At 43.3% G+C, this 12,311-nt stretch overlaps 1 protein-coding gene across 1 annotated transcript; it reads left to right on the plus strand.

Annotated features, from left to right (window-relative positions):
* Nucleotides 1-1,469: 1,469 nt before the first annotated feature.
* On the plus strand, nt 1,470-11,817 carry DYNLRB2 (dynein light chain roadblock-type 2). The gene is made up of 4 exons (XM_048516043.1): nt 1,470-1,570; nt 5,091-5,166; nt 8,975-9,192; nt 11,545-11,817. Exons 1-4 carry the CDS (start codon nt 1,568-1,570, stop codon nt 11,815-11,817), a joined length of 570 nt encoding a protein of 189 aa, XP_048372000.1. The 5' UTR covers nt 1,470-1,567.
* The last annotated feature ends 494 nt before the right edge of the window (nt 11,818-12,311 follow it).

Below are 12,311 nucleotides of genomic sequence, written 5' to 3' on the forward strand. Positions count from 1 at the left end.
TCCAGTAAGGAGACTCAAAGGGCTGACAAACTCCTTTCCCTTCCCCCCTCACAACAAACACTCTGTGAGGTAGGTGGGGATGAGAGAGCTCAGAAGAACTGTGACTAGCCCAAGGTCACCCAGCTGGTGTGTGTTGGAGTGTACAGGCTAATCTGAATTCCCCAGATAAGCCGCCACAGCTCAAGCGGCAGAGCGGAGAATCAAACCCAGTTATCCAGAATAGAGTACACCTGCTCTTAACCACTACGCCACTGCTGCTCCTTACACCTACCCCCACCTTTTCTTAGCACATACTATGAGGCTGGAAAAGTCTTCTCTTTCTTTTAGCCACTTGGATGTTGAGCACTTTGTAAAATTATAGTTTGTCAATAACAAAAAAAAACCAAATTCAGGTTAAGCGAAATCTGGAGGAAAACAACAAAATAGTGGGGAAAGAATAGCTGAGCAGGATTGGTAATGTAAATGCAAATGACAGTGCTTAATAATAATGTGCAGTCAAGTCACAACCAACTCATGGAGACTCCAAACCCTGTGTTTTTCAAGGCAGGAGATGAGCAGTGGTGGTTTGCCATTGCTTTCCTCTGTGTAAAAACCCTGGACTTCCTTGAGGGTCTCTCATCCAAGTACTAGCAAAGACTGACCCTACTTAGCTCTGATAAGATTGAACAAAAGTATCAGGATGTTTGGAAGTGTGGAAAAGAAGGATGCTTTAGAGGCACTCCTCCCCCTCCCCCCCAGTAAACTTCCACTAGTAGACAGGGAAGCTCACTGATACCCCTTCTTATTAAGGAATCCTAGTCTGAGCCCCTCCCTGCACACATAGGTTCAGGAATATATTTGCCTCATGTAAACTATATTAGATTAACCTGCTAATCTGTCCTATATTAAAGAAGCACATTAGTAACATGACAGCTGACGAAAGTCACTGGAAAATGTCATACCTTTCGTATTTATAAAAAGGTAAAACAAGTTCATTTATATAACGATTGCAACCTGTCATAAATATGCTGTGCAGAATGAGCCTCAGAATACACAAGAACAACAACAAAACCATTTTCACACCACCTTATCAATACAAAACAGGAACATGAAATACAAAAAAGAAAAATAACCATATGACTTCCCACTATCTCATTATTGAATTCTAATCCATTCTAGGCTCATGCATCTATTCAAAATGGAACAATTTATCAATTGCACACTTTATCATTGCTAATATTCTCTTTCAGTCTGTTGTTTTCTTTTAGATTTCAAATCCTGCATGTTACTGCACTCAATTTAAGGTATTGCCTATCAGATACAAAAGTCCTCCATGGCTCTGGTGCCTTTTATGGCCAGGTCCCTATGTGCCCTCCCGACAGCTGCGCTCATCTGAGCAGCGCTTTCTGCAGGCACCAACCAAGCGCAACACAAGCCCACAAAAGGGTGAAAATCCTGCGAAAAAACATATTACTGCAAAGCCCCGCCTACTTCCGGCTCCCTCGCTCAGTAGTTCCGGGAGGAGTTCCTTAGCAACGGCTGCTGTTGCCGCGTCCCTAGTAACGGCCTGCCAGATCTCGGGAGGGAGATGGTAAGAGAGCAATGGGGCGTCCTCGCTTTTTGGGACGAAAAGAGGCCGGGATAGAAGTGTCTCTGTGGCAGAAGAAAGGGAGTTTTTGTGGGGTGGGGGCTTTTTAAACGGTTCGGGTCCGAGAACAGCTGGTTGGTAGTGGGGAGATCGCGTGTGACATTGGGCAGGTTTGCAAACGTGATGCGGAATAATTAGGGTATTATTTGATCTTGTTAATAAGTGGGTGGGATCTATGGTAGCTATTCAATAATTTAGCGTGTGTGTGTGTTTTGTTTGTTTAGTTATTTGTACCCCACTTTCGTACCCAATGGGGACCCAAACTGAATGACTGTATGTTGCATCTTTCTTCCGTTTTATCTTCTAGAGGATTAGTGGTGTAGACTGTAGGGCTAGAAACTGTGGTGACCTGGTTTGAATCCCTCACTCAATTATGGAAAACCATCAAGGCAGACTTGACAACCTCCAGGTGGTGACTGGAGATATCTTGGGATTACAGCTATCTCCAGTCTCCACTTGGGATGTTGTACTCTGTGGCATTATGGTGCCAGGAATTTCCCATCCCAGAGCTGGCAATCCTACCTTGGGCTGGTCACAATCTCTCAATGTACTTCCACAAAGTGATTGTTGTCAGGATTAAGTGGAGGAGGGGGAATTATGTGCAAAGCCACTTTGAGTCCCTGATCATGGAGAAACGTGTGATAGAAACAAATAATAAACAACAACCTTGTGAAGAACTGTAAGCAAAGAGAGAGTTGCCAAAAATGTGGTTTAACTTTAATTTTTTTAATTTAATGTGTTTAAATTTAATGTGGTTTAAATTTAATTTTAATTTATTAGACTTAATAGACCACCCCTCCCCTTGGAACCTGGGACTCCCCCAGATTCTCTTCCAGCCGCTATACTGCAGTGGTTTTCAGATGCGGTATGACTTCTGCTGGAATTGCACACTGACTTGGTTTGGGAGTAAAGCCCTTTCAATTCAACTGGGTTTACTTTTGAAGTGATAAGCATAAAAGTGTGCTGTGAAACAGTTGGCTGATCCTTAGGAATAAATAACAGTGTAGGACGGTGCTACTCCATGAAAATATTTGAGTTGCATCCTAGTAGCTTTCCTACCAGTAAATGAGGAAGAAGGTGATGTTTTTGACCATCAAAAAGTGGGGGGGGGGGGGGGCACAGCAGTGGGACTCACATGGACAACAGCTACATGTGAAATGTGGGCAGGGTAGTTGATTGAGATTGAGTGGAAAACCTGGTTGGATCCAGCCCTTTGTCTCTGTACATTTGTTATAGCACTATCCTAAACAGAGTTACATTCTTCTATACTCTGTCTCACAAAAATATGTTAGTAGATTGTATATTCCTCCACCATAGCACTCAACATGCTGGACCTTCTTTGTTGTATAATTCTTTGCCTAGGTCATAGTTCCTACCTAGCCCTGCTCTCTCTATCTTTGAAAGTTTGATGACTGTCATTCAATGAACTATACATGTTCTTGTATTAAAATACCATGTTCAATAATGCACCAAAAATGGTTTTGACAAAGGAGGCATTTAAGATTAATGATAATTCTCATTTTCATTCAGGGCTATATTCTAATGCGGAAGCATACAATTCTCTCAACTACTGCACATAAAGTGACTATAGTAACATCTTTATCTGAGACAGTGTATAATCCCGTTAACTTCAACGTATATTGAAGCACATAATACTTAGAGTGAGACTTCCATCAAAAATAATAAGATAGGTAGCCTGATTCTGTGGTGTGTGTATGTTTAATTCAGTGGGCAGGAAAGGTATGAATTACATGATGGTACTTAGATTTTTTTTTTTATGATTCTCAATCAGAAGTTCAGAACACTGACCTACATTTGTGCCTGACGTTTCTCAGCTCCTCAGCTTCATCTAAGCAACTGAAGCTTTGAGAATCAGGAGGTGAAAGAAACAAAGATAAATGGAGAAGTGTGCTCGGAATCTTTATTATTTTAAAAGTTTCATGGCACTATTGATGTTATGACTGTGAGTTGCTTGGAAATGCTTTAAAAAGAATTTTAAAGTTCTACAAGAAAGACTGTCCTTGGGTTTAAATGTTACAAATGTAGACACAGAAAGGAAAGGATAGGACGTTGAGGTGAAGAAGGGAGAGGTTTTAACCGGGTATTTAAAATTATAAAGGAGGGATGATATGAGATACAGGTGAAGCCAGGTAACACTGAAGAGTGCACAAGGCTTTTGTGGAATGCAGTTCAGAGAATGAGGTGCAGCGGGCTAGCAAAAGGGGGTAAAGATAAAACGCAGGATTTAGAAATGTGTATTGAACAGAATTTGCTGGAAAGTCATTTCTGTCTCCACACACATACCTAAACCACGCTCTGGATATTGCACATAGAAAAAATCAGCAAATTCTCTGCCCCATTAATATGTGCCAATAGAGAAGAATTGTTCTTCTCTGTTTCATACTTATATGTTATATTTATAACACCCTGTCTATGTGCCAATTAAGAATCATCATCACAAAAATTGTGAACAAGGAGCCATGTGGCACAATAACTCAAAGACAAAAAGCCTAAAGTGTTTTTTGAAAGGTCCATTTTTGGTAGAGCTGCTATTTCCCATATCTTAATAACTGCCTTCTACTTACACTTCTTCCTGTCTGTGTGCATTGCAGATTAGACAGAAGTTCATTGCTGGCTCTTCCTTGAGAAAATTTTAAGGAGCTAGTCCTGTTGGATACTTACATGTGCCATTAGCCTCCCCACCCCCAACCCCACAATGAGCACAGAACTGTCGATGTGGGGTGACCACCACCAGAGAAAAAGATCAGCAGTAGAAAAAACTGTCACAGAGCACTGTTGGAAGTGTTATGGAGGGACTCAGCGGGCAATCAGAGCAGCCCTGTGTGTGTTGTAAGATTCCATTGCATCAGGAGTGTGTTTCATGTTGTTTTTAACAGTAACACACACATGGGATAGTCATTTTGCTCTGTTGGCATGTTCTGCCACCAGACTTTTCCCTATTCATGCTAAGTCTCTCCTTTCCACAAGGGCTGCAGTGTGCTTGCAGCTCTGTACCAGGATGCTCTTTGGAAGAGCTGGTGCGTTCGCCACAGTTTTTCCAGTGCTGTTTCTTGGTGGCTACCAAAAGCAACGCTGGACATTCTGGAGGTAAAGGTCAAGGCCTAGATGCCCAAATATATGAAAGGAAGGGTGTGGCTCAGTGGTACAGCATCTGCTTGGCATGCAGAAGGTCCCCGGTTCAATCCCTGGCATCCCCAGTAAGGGAGGCAGCTGATACGATAGACCTCAGCTTGTGACCCTGGAGACCCACTGCCAGTCCGAGTGGACAATGCTGACCTTGATGGACCAATGGTCTGATTCCGTACAATGCAGCTTCAGGTGTTCAGAAGAAGATAGAGGTCCCAACACTGTTGCTGTTAGAAGTGCAGGAGCTGCTGCTTCTGAGTGCCCACAGAATCATTGTTCATATTCTGCACTTTGTCTGGTTTCATTTCTTTCTCAGGCAGAGGTAGAAGAAACGTTAAAGAGGATTCAAGCTCATAAAGGAGTGATTGGAACAATTGTCGTCAACGCAGAAGGTACAGATCCCCTTTGATGCATGTTCCAAACTCATACTCTGTTCTTGTTTCAAAAGGATTTGGGATTTTTGTTTCATATTTGCTGTCACTCAAAAATAAGACAAAACCAAAGGGGAAATGTAGCTGTTCTTTCAAGGTCTGCTAAGCCTAGATAATTAATTTGGATGTCTGGATAGGTTAAGCTGGAAATTGAAATAGCAATTTTTTAAAAAAAAAAACCCTTGTATTGTGTTAAGATAAAGATGAGTGCTCGTGGCATGTTAGCTAGATGTATGCCAACCAGTTCTCACCCCTGAGGACTGAGTGCAAAGGACCCTCAACCAGAGAACAAATTGGCACTGACTCTGCCTAGAGTGCCAGAGCAAACTAAAGGCCATTTTCGTTGCAACAGAGCCAAGGGACACACCATGGATTTGTGCCGTCGAAGGCTTTTGTGGCCAGAATCAACTGGCTGTTGTGGGTTTCCCAGACTGTGTGGCTGTGGTCTGATAGTTTTTGCTCCTAACGTGAGGAAGGGGTGAGATGGGACCATTCTATGGCAAATGAGAAGGGCCAGATGAAAGCAGGAAGGGACAGCAGAAACCTTCTAGTGCAGATTTCTTTCAGCAAAATCTGTCATGAAAGTGACAAGAGAGACCCTGTTTGGGGTGATGAGCACGGGGGCAGATCTGACCTAGGCGTCTTCCTCCAAGAGGCCTTCCATACATGGATGTAGGGGGATTGCTCCTTCCCTTCCACATAGTGGTTTGAAGCATTCTTTCAGACTAAGGAGCTTTTCTCTGGAGGCAGGCTGGAGGAAGGTTTAATTCAAACTTCTCAGTGGATTGGTAGCGTAGGGATCATTTTCAAAAATACTAAGTTAACTATTTGAGAATCTGACAAGGCAATCGTAAACCTCTGTTTACACCATTCTAAGTTCATCAACTTAAATCAAAGGTGCATCTCTGTTTAAAAAGGTTGTGAACATTGGGTCATTACTGACTCCTGGGGGATATGTCACACCACAACACTTATTGGGCAGACTATGTTTATGAGACGGTTTGCCATTGCTTTTTTCTAGTCAACTACTCTTTACCCCCAGCAAGCTGGATATTTATTTCACTGTGCATGCTTTTTCTGATGTTACAGGTGACGGAATGAGGCTGAAAATCAAATAGGAAAGAGCTGGGTTCATCCCAATCTCTAGGCATTGGCTCTCTTAAACTGTACCCCTGGCATGTAACTTACGAAAGGGGACTCGGGGGGGGGGGGGGGGCTTATATTACTCTCTGAACAACAGCCACATAATGTTCATACCCTTTTCATGAGCTTGGCAAACCACTATTGGTAAACTGGATTGGCCCTGACACCCTCTCCTCTTGCAGTTCTAATGATAAACTTGGAACAAGCGTTTCTCTAAATCTCCATACGCAAACATAAAAATGTCATGACCTGAAAAAAATGACATTCCGGCAAGGTGTTTGTTGTTGTTTGGTTTGGGGGTTTTTTTGGTGACCCCACAGGGTTCTGAAAGCAAGTGACATTCAAAAATAATTTGCAATTGCATGGCGACCCTGGACTTCTTTGGTGGTCTCCCATCCAAATACCAACCAGGGCTGACCCTGCTTATTATCTGAGATCTAATAAGATCAAACTAGCCTGGGCTATCCAGGTTATGGCACGTTCTCATGTTGCAACATTAGAAAATGACATCTGGAACTATCAGGATTCTAATAATGTAAGACGTAGGGAAATGCAGGGAGAAATAAAGACAGCACAGCAGCAGCCTGGGCTGCACACTTTCCCCACAGGTCAAGCAATCCAGATGTTCAACCCTTCACCAACCTTTTCAGTTTGAAATGGCTTCTTCCTCCTTTGCCTTCCTTTCTCTAAGTGTGTTTAATGCCATGCATGTCTCTTTGGAAGGACTGAAAAGGCAATAGAAATTCCTGAGGCAGTTGTGTAACGATAAGGTCTTGATCTAAAATTGCGCACCAGTTGGGTTAATTGTAGTGAAGGACATGGTCTGTTGCATTTGGCAGACTTACCTGTTTAAACTGAAACCTTTCCCAGATTGATGCTGTCCTTCACCCCTGCAGAAGCCCTGCCTGAAAGCTTAAGTGGTTTCTCACTTCCAATTTGCAGTTTGAGCTCAAAGCTAAAGGGCCCAGTTCTTTTAATCTCCAGGAGCCGCCTGTGCCAGCAGTTTATTTTTAGACTTCATTGGCCAGACTCCTCTCTTCAGTATCAAAAGACAGGTCCGTTAATGTGAGCAGAGAACAGGCAGGCCGTGACCTTGCCTTCAGGTTCACATTTGAGGAAACCTTTGCTGTTTCACCACTGTGGGTCAACCTTTATCTTTCTCTGAAACTAGCGGCCAAAGTCCATTTTGCTTCAAAGAAGCTGGGCTTTCACCCAACACATGATTACTGTAATGATCTATAACATGACACTTGAGTGCCCAAGCCTTTTCATCCTCTTAGCAGCAACATGTGCAGCTGTCCAAACAACCAACATTTCAAGAAGCAGAGGCTACCAGGAAGGGATCTCTTCCACTACCACTCCCTTCTTTCCCTTCCCTGCTCCAGAAATTGGTGTTATCTTTCTCTGCTTTAACAGTCGGAGTCTGATCAGTAGGGAAAAGTTGCTCTGTTTCCATGCTGTAAATTCTTCATACTATGAAAACAGAGCAACTTTTCCCAACTCCACTGATCAGATTTTGACTGATTATTCACTCAGAGAATAATCAGTTTGTGGAATTTATTGACCTGGAATGCAGAGATGGCTTTAAAAAAATTAGAGGTTCATCCTGGAGAGGTCTACTAGCCATGATAACCCAGTGTTTAGAGATGGAAGCCTTCTAAATACCAATACTAGGGATCAATAACAAGGGAAGGCTATGCTTGATGTTTCCTCTCAATATGATCTTCAAGACTATCCCAACTCTCTGTGTTGTTGGAGTTCAGCCTGCAGCCTAAATAGTCTAGTGGTGGATGGTGACCTGGAGGAAGCACTTTTCTTCTAATTATAGTTACCTATACTCAAAGGGTATCATACTTTGGTCACACCGTGAAATGGCAGGATTCACTGGAAAAGACAATAATGCCAGGAAAAGTTTAAGGCAGCAGGAAAAGAGGCAGACCCAACGTGAAGTAAATTGACTCAATAAAGGCAGCCTTCAAATTGCAAGATTCGAGCCAGGCTATCAAAGAAAGAGAATTGTGAAAGTTATCAATTCATGAGATCTCCATAAGTCAGAAGCAACTTGACAGTACATAACTACATCCCATACTCCCATACAAAAGAGAACATGTATGTGCATCAAAATGAGTTATACATGCACTAGGCCTCCATGCTGCCAGGATATACAATTTTTATAGTCCTCTGTTTCCTTATTTTTTGATTGATTGGGCCCTTTCATAGTAGGGAAGGGGAACCCTCAGATGTTCAAAGTTCTTTTGTATCTGGATGAGCCTCTTTTGCCCCTTTACCAATTGGTTTGAGGCCAGCCAGGTTGGTATTAGAAGAAACAATCAGATGCTCACAATAGCCTGTATGCCAGAGACTTGGAGAGTGGCAGGCTGCTGGATAACTTTATGTGAGAACCTCAGTTATTTAGGTATGGCAAATGGTGAATATCCGGCATTGCACCAGCACATTCATCTGGAAAGAAGCTGGGGAGGATTCAGTATGTGGATCCCTTCTGCTTAAGGGAGGAGATGGATCGTGTCCAAATGTATTGAATCCTGAAGGTCCTCTTGCTTAACTTAACCTTGCACTGTCGGGTTCTGCACCCAGATAAACCCCCAGTAACAGCCTTCATTTTCAGGAATCCCGATCAGAACAACTCTTGACAACTCTACTACGGTCCAGTACGCAGGCCTCCTTCACCAGCTCACAATGAAAGCCAAGAGCACAGTGAGAGATATTGATCCCCAGAATGATCTAACCTTTCTGAGGATCAGATCAAAGAAACACGAAATTATGGTAGCTCCAGGTAATAACTCTTTTCTTCCCAAGAAACGTACTGCAGAGACTGCTGTGCCGGTAGCTTGGAGTTCTTTTTAATTTCTCTGAAACTGCTGCAAAACGTATATCTAGTAGTATTTCAGTTGGGGGGGGGAGCTCAAGGGGGTACATCCCCCCCCCCAAATATCTGTTTGATCGTTTTAAACAGAGCAGCCAAGGGGTTTGTCTGTCGTGCGGCAGGCCAGAGGGAAATCTCTTGCTAGCTTTGTATGGCTGATGCTGGGCATTGCTCATTCCATCCCCTCTGAACGGACAGACCCTCAGGCAAATCAGGCCACACAATGGTCTGGAGCAACCCCACCCTTCCTCCTTAGAAGAAGAACAGGAAGAAAGTGTCCAAGGTACTATTTAGACCGGCCTGTTTTTACATGTTCCTCTTTACTCTCCTTCACACACAGTCTGTGTGAAGGGAAGCCTAGAGGGTAGTATACTGAGACAAGCTCAAAAGGCAATTGAAGAGTGAACGCAGGGAACACAATTTTTTAAATAATGGGTGCCCTGAACATATTTGTTCCCTGGACAGCTACTGATGGGAGTAACGGGGACAGGTTACTGGATGCTTCCAGGAGAGCCAAAGGGAAGAGAGGGAATGAGATGCGAGTTCAATAAACTTGTGCACTTCTTCTGTGTATGCAAACCACTTCCTTACTTTTATTTAAATATCCAAGCTGTGCCTTCCCTCTTCAGTTATTCATACTCACTCACATTGCAATAGAGCCATAGAGTTGGAAGAGACCAAAAGAGCCATCAGGTCCAACCCCGTGCCCTGCAGAAAAACACAATCAAAGCCCCTCCTAGTGTAGCAGGAATGGCACAGCCCCAAGGTGTATTTGGTCCATTAGCCAGGTCATTGGTGGTCCATTTTGTTCTTTAATAGTCACCCTTTAAAAGGCTGGATTTGTGTCAAGGCTTTCTATACATTCATTTGCTTAGTGATGTGATAAAAATGGCCACATTATTATATTTATTTGTCTATTGATATGGTCATGATACCAATAAACAGGTATCTTGAGTAGTTTACAGTCACATGTTTAATGTTTGGCTGTTCTATGGAAAGAGTACAAGCAGGAGTAGAAATTGTTTTGCTCAAGGCTGTGACCTGTATAAACAATCATTATAGTAAGAGTCAGTTTTATAAGTAGAGTACAAAACTGGCAGGCACCAACATTATGATTCAAAATATGATGACATTTGAATGGCAGAAGCTTTTTAAATTTAAAAAAGTATGACAATAAGGAATAACTGAAGGTGAACAGATCCTTTTTTATACAGTAATTTTGTTTAATTTTTTTAATCTACAATACAATTGATGTGAATACACAGTAGTGAACCAGTCACTGTAAACTTTGTGGACAACAGGCAGATGCACATTACATATATAACTAACTTGACTTCCCGCACATAACCCGTTGTTAAAGTTATCTATATGGTTTTCCGTTAATATCTAGACCAGGGGTAGGGAACCTGCGGCTCTCCAGATGTTCAGGAACTACAATTCCCATCAGCCTCTGTCATTGCAGCCAGTGGCCATGCTTGTAGTTCCTGAACATCTTGAGAGTCAAGAGGTTCAGGCCACCCCCCGATCTAGGAGCTCAATACGGCAGATTAAAACTATTCTGTCTAAAATTGAATTTCCAGATAGAATACAAAAAACCCTATATCATAACCTCATCCTCGCTAACTTAGCTCTAAAAATTGAAGACAGTTATATAAAATTCCACAGTCCCTCCTTAATCTTGTATCACACAAATTAAATAATGAAAACTGTTATCTAACATTCTTCTTGTTACCTTTAATATCGGGCATTCTAGTCTGTTTTACTAACTTTCACCTTCAATTCGACTGTTCCAGTAACTAGATTGTAGGGAACTAGGTTCTCGAGGAGTCGATGCGTTCTTTCTGTTCTAATCTGGCGGTTCCATCGAAGCCGGAAAGCCAATTAGTTTGATTTCGTTCATAGTAGGTATGGATACCAATCGTCATTGGTTCCTCGCTTCTGCCCTTGTTCGTTGGGTGGTAGTAGAGTGGATACATCCATGCTTCAGAATGAATGGAGTAAAGGTTAAAACCCAATATCTACCATCATCGCGTCCGCTGCTTTCTTCCGTCCGCCAGCGTCCCGAAACCAGTCCGCCGTTTATCCAACCAAGTTCCGGCATCGTCATTCAGATCTTATTCCCATCGGTATACCGAATTCCCATCATGCCGAAGAAGGTCGTTCATCCAGGCAAACCAACCAGTCAAACGTTCATCCGGCTATCATCGCGACCATCGTTTCACTTTCCCGATGGTGAATGTTCATCGCTATCCAACCGCACGAACAGCCGAACCCAGGTTCATCACGCAATACTTTAACCCTGTGGATGCCAGTGCCATACCGTGTTCTTTCAACGATCCATCGTTCATCGATTAAACGCCGAAAACGAGCGCGGAACAGCAACCTTCGAATCGAGTTCAAAACCACCAGCTCTGCGTCAATCCAGCGCCCATATGAAGTCGCCCCAACCCAGACCGATAATCATCACGCCGACGTTCCAGCAATATCGTCATCACACCATCAATCCTGCCGAAGACCCAGTTCCGTCCTGCCCAGCACCGCCCACGACCCGCCATCCGCCTCCCAACATCCCACCTGTTTCATAAACAGCGCAGCGGCTCCCACCAATACCCGCCGACTTCGGTGTCGCTGGCATATAGTAATGCTGGCAGTCCAGGTTTGATCAACGGCGGAATTTACTCCAGACGACACTTCATCGTTCCATATACGTTGACCAATGTCGCCGCCCTTGTTTTCCCATGGTGGAGAGTTTCACGTCATTTTGGTATCCTTTACCGAAAATGGAAAGTAAATCTGAACTTCGGAATGCTATCCAACGTCCCCGCACTTCCACGGCGATTCGGTTAGCGTTAATCGTATGCCACTTCAAATGAAATGTGGATTATTCCTTTGATGACCGGACCGGCCAATGGAAGCCGCAGCCAGTCGGAGTATCTTCCTGCCTATCGTTCGCCTCATGCCCATACGGCATAAAGGATGAAACTGATGCCGAGCTGCACGCCTTATATACCGTTACCAAATCAGTTCGTATGCAGTCCGCCAGTTTGCTTCCAGTCCGCTGTTAATTTCGCCGGCAAAC

The sequence above is a fragment of the Sphaerodactylus townsendi genome, linkage group LG14 (genome assembly GCF_021028975.2).
Source record: "Sphaerodactylus townsendi isolate TG3544 linkage group LG14, MPM_Stown_v2.3, whole genome shotgun sequence".
NCBI lineage: Eukaryota > Metazoa > Chordata > Lepidosauria > Squamata > Sphaerodactylidae > Sphaerodactylus > Sphaerodactylus townsendi.

Excerpts from the sequence above, each read along its gene's own strand:
- DYNLRB2 (XM_048516043.1), top strand. Across the intron at positions 5,167-8,974 it reads AATTGTCGTCAACGCAGAAG|GAATCCCGATCAGAACAACT; the intron begins GTACAGATCCCC and ends CTTCATTTTCAG. Across the intron at positions 9,193-11,544 it reads CTGCAGAGACTGCTGTGCCG|TGCCATACCGTGTTCTTTCA; the intron begins GTAGCTTGGAGT and ends TGTGGATGCCAG.